At 42.1% G+C, this 3,154-nt stretch overlaps 1 protein-coding gene across 1 annotated transcript in view; it reads left to right on the top strand.

Moving 5' to 3' along the window:
• The first annotated feature begins 399 nt into the window (after nucleotides 1-399).
• KCNMB1 (potassium calcium-activated channel subfamily M regulatory beta subunit 1) overlaps nucleotides 400-3,154 on the top strand; it is an 18,259-nt gene continuing 15,504 nt past the window's right edge. Inside the window, exons 1-2 of the mRNA XM_018566317.1 lie at nucleotides 400-409; nucleotides 1,037-1,242. Of these exons, the coding sequence (XP_018421819.1) occupies nucleotides 1,109-1,242 (134 nt within the window). The 5' untranslated portion in view covers nucleotides 400-409; nucleotides 1,037-1,108. The remainder of the gene's footprint in view (nucleotides 410-1,036; nucleotides 1,243-3,154) is intronic.

Below are 3,154 nucleotides of genomic sequence, written 5' to 3'. Positions count from 1 at the left end.
TATGGCTGGACACTGTATGGAGGTGATTTAACCCAGTTTGAAATCCAGCCATCCATCTCCCTAACTGAAACTCTGTATATCAGTACGGAGCTCTGCCTGGGAGAGAATGTGCAGAAGCCTGAGCTTTGCCGCAGAGATCAAGTTGCAAACTGCCCATGAGGTCGATCATAATCTACCAGTTGTTCCCAAAGCTGGTAGATTGCAACCACAAGTCGGCTTGCTGTCCCGTTGCTAGTGCGGGAGGAGTGGGGGAAGTAGCGCCTATGTTATGCCTTCAATTAAAAAGCGAATTGGAGTAAGTCAATATAATGTAAATGTTTTGTTTACGAATACAAAAAAAACAAAACATTAAGCTATTTAATTAGCTGCAGTATTTCTGAATACATGTAATATTAGCAGGACTGCATATGTTTCTAATCGATATGGCAGTTCTGACTATTGATCTTTTTACCTCTGTTTAAAGAGGACCTTTACACTCAAAAATCTAATTCTACCAATGCATGCCGCTATGTATGATGATTAATAATAACAGACCCGTCAGGTGTAACATGCTGTGATTTTGAAATACTTACGCTTGTAGAGCATTCATTTCCTGCCTTGAAAGGGCAAAATGACTTCAGTTTGCCAAATCAATGCACACTGGCATTGCCCTGTCATCAGCAGAGCATTGCTGGGAAATCTCTTCTGTAATCTCTCGAGATCTCAAGGAAAGGCATTTTTCTCCCCTGAGTTGATGTGCATGGTCATGTCCTAGTCACATGTGGCAGAAATCCAGGAAGTAAAAGGAGAGCTGGTAATCTGCTTAGTAAACATGGCCACTGTCAGAAGACTGGGGGAAAAAAGAGAAATAAGGTATGCAAATAATACAACACCTGCAATTATCTAGAAGTATCTGTTTGTAGATTGTCATTATTAAACATTTCTAAAGGTGTATCTGTTGTTATTTTAAAGATATGGGTAAAGGTCCGCTTTAACTATGTGATGTTTTATTTCTCTGTTGAATGTAATCTATGCATTTTGATATCTTTACTTACAGCCAGATAGAAAACAAAATTTCTCTGTAAACAGATGAAATAATTATCGCCTGAAGTCCATAAATGAATTTAAGATGGGGAAAAAACTTTTCATGGCTCAAAAGCGAGGCGAGACACGAGCAGTATGCTTGGGCATTGGAATGATTACATGTTCTGTAATGATGTTTTTTCTATTGGGAGTCACCATTCTACCCAAGTATATAAAAAGGTATATTCTATTTATTTTTATTAGTGTATATAAACCCAAACAGTGAACTTCTGATTTGCTTCAGTTGGTCTGTTAAATCAGTAAAGCATTGCTATATCTGTTTCTTGAGAGCATAAAAAAGCCTGTTGGTACTGCCAGAAATCTATTACTGTGCCCTGTCCTGTGCATTCCACAGTATTACTTAAAAAAAATCTTATTAGGAATCTTATTAGGAAGTATGTTAGGACTACAAAAAAAAAACAAAAAACACCTTCCCTCTATAATATTGAGAAGAGTAGAGAGGAATGTGTTCTTTAGTCCTAACACACTTCTTGCCCTAGGATTACAACACTGGTCCTCCATAGATACAGTATAAGTGTTTTCTCTCTAGAACATAAAATGTGTTAGTGACAAGGTTACCAGGGGGAAAAAAAAGCCTGAAAAAGATTAAATTCGCAACCCCATCTAAGGACTGGTAAGCCAAAATAATTAACTTTTTGTTTTTAGGTTTAAAAGCACCTTAATTTTAACAATGTGTCTTTTTTATGTACTTTCATTTTCTTTAAGCAAGGGAAATATCTAGAGTGAGGAAAACAAAATCATCAAAAAACTTCTTGCATAATTTTAGCAGCAGGGTATGATTGAATAGGTGAGTTATTTCAAATCACAGGGCCTCATAGCAAAACGTTGACACCTTCAATGGTACCTCCCCTTTCCTGTGGAAATTCTGAGGAACCTAGCATTTCTCCCACAACAGGTAGCTGGTGAGCAGTTAACTGTATTGCACACTAATATATGACTACAACGCACAGGTGCTCTGTGGTGGCCTATGTACCCCCTTACATCAGAGGCTAATGTAAATGCTCATGTTACATAGTGGTCAGTGGAGAAGCCCCCCTTACATTGCTAGTTAATGGAGAAGGGCCCATGCTGTATAGGTAGTCTGTAGCAAAATGCCTTGCTTCACCGATAGTCAATATAATGTTCCTGTTACATTCACAGTAAGTGGATAGTGTTGACTTGCCCCATTATGGTTTGAACTTGGTGAGATGCCTCACTGCATTGGTGCTCATTATTAATTAATGCACCATTATATTGTTATTGATGGTCATTACTAGGGATGCACAGAGACCGATACTAGTATCTTTTTTTTTCCGGTACTCGCCGATATTAATTACCGAGTAACGGAAGTCCCATTCAGGAAGCCAGGTGGCGTGTAATGACTCGCCACCTGGCTTCCTGATTAGCCGGGAAGCCAGGCAGGCTGTAAAGAGTCGCCACCCGGCCTCCCGATTAACAAAAAAGTCCCCTTTTACCTTAGTATGTGTAGCCTGTCATCCCCCAGGGCCTGCAGCGAGAATGCGGCCTTCGTCCGGTACCCAGCCCGAGCCGTCCAATCAGGAAGCCGGGCGCCATCTAATGACGCGACACCCTGCTTTCTGATTGGTCGGGAAGCTGGCTTCATGCTCCCTCGTCATCTCATGATGAGAGCATGGAGCCGGCCTCCCGGCCAATCAGAAAGCAGGGCGTTGCATCATTACACGGCGCCTGGCTTCCTGATTGGCCGGCTAGACGCCTCCGGCTGGGTACCGGACGAAGGCCGCGTTCTCGCTTGAGAGGCCCCAGGGGATGACAGGCTGCACATACTAAGGTAAGAGGGGACTTTTTTGTTAATCGGGAGGCTGGGTGGCGAGTCATTACACGCCACCTGGCTTCCTGAATGGGACTCCCGTTACTCGGTAATTGGTATCGGCGACTACCTAAAAAAAATTATCGGTACTCGGTACCAAAATACCGGTATCGGTGCATCCCTAGTCATTACAGTAACCGGTTTCATTAACTGGCAGTGAAGGGTATTCATTTGGCTATCAGAGGAGATGTGCTCTTGACATTGGTGGTCAGAGAAGAAGAGTCTCTTACACTGGTGGTCAGT

This window comes from Nanorana parkeri, unplaced genomic scaffold (assembly GCF_000935625.1).
Source record: "Nanorana parkeri isolate BGI_ZX_2015 unplaced genomic scaffold, ASM93562v1 scaffold936, whole genome shotgun sequence".
Lineage (NCBI taxonomy): Eukaryota > Metazoa > Chordata > Amphibia > Anura > Dicroglossidae > Nanorana > Nanorana parkeri.
Note: the sequence above shows the minus strand (reverse complement) of the source record. Positions and strands in the feature narration are given on the sequence as shown.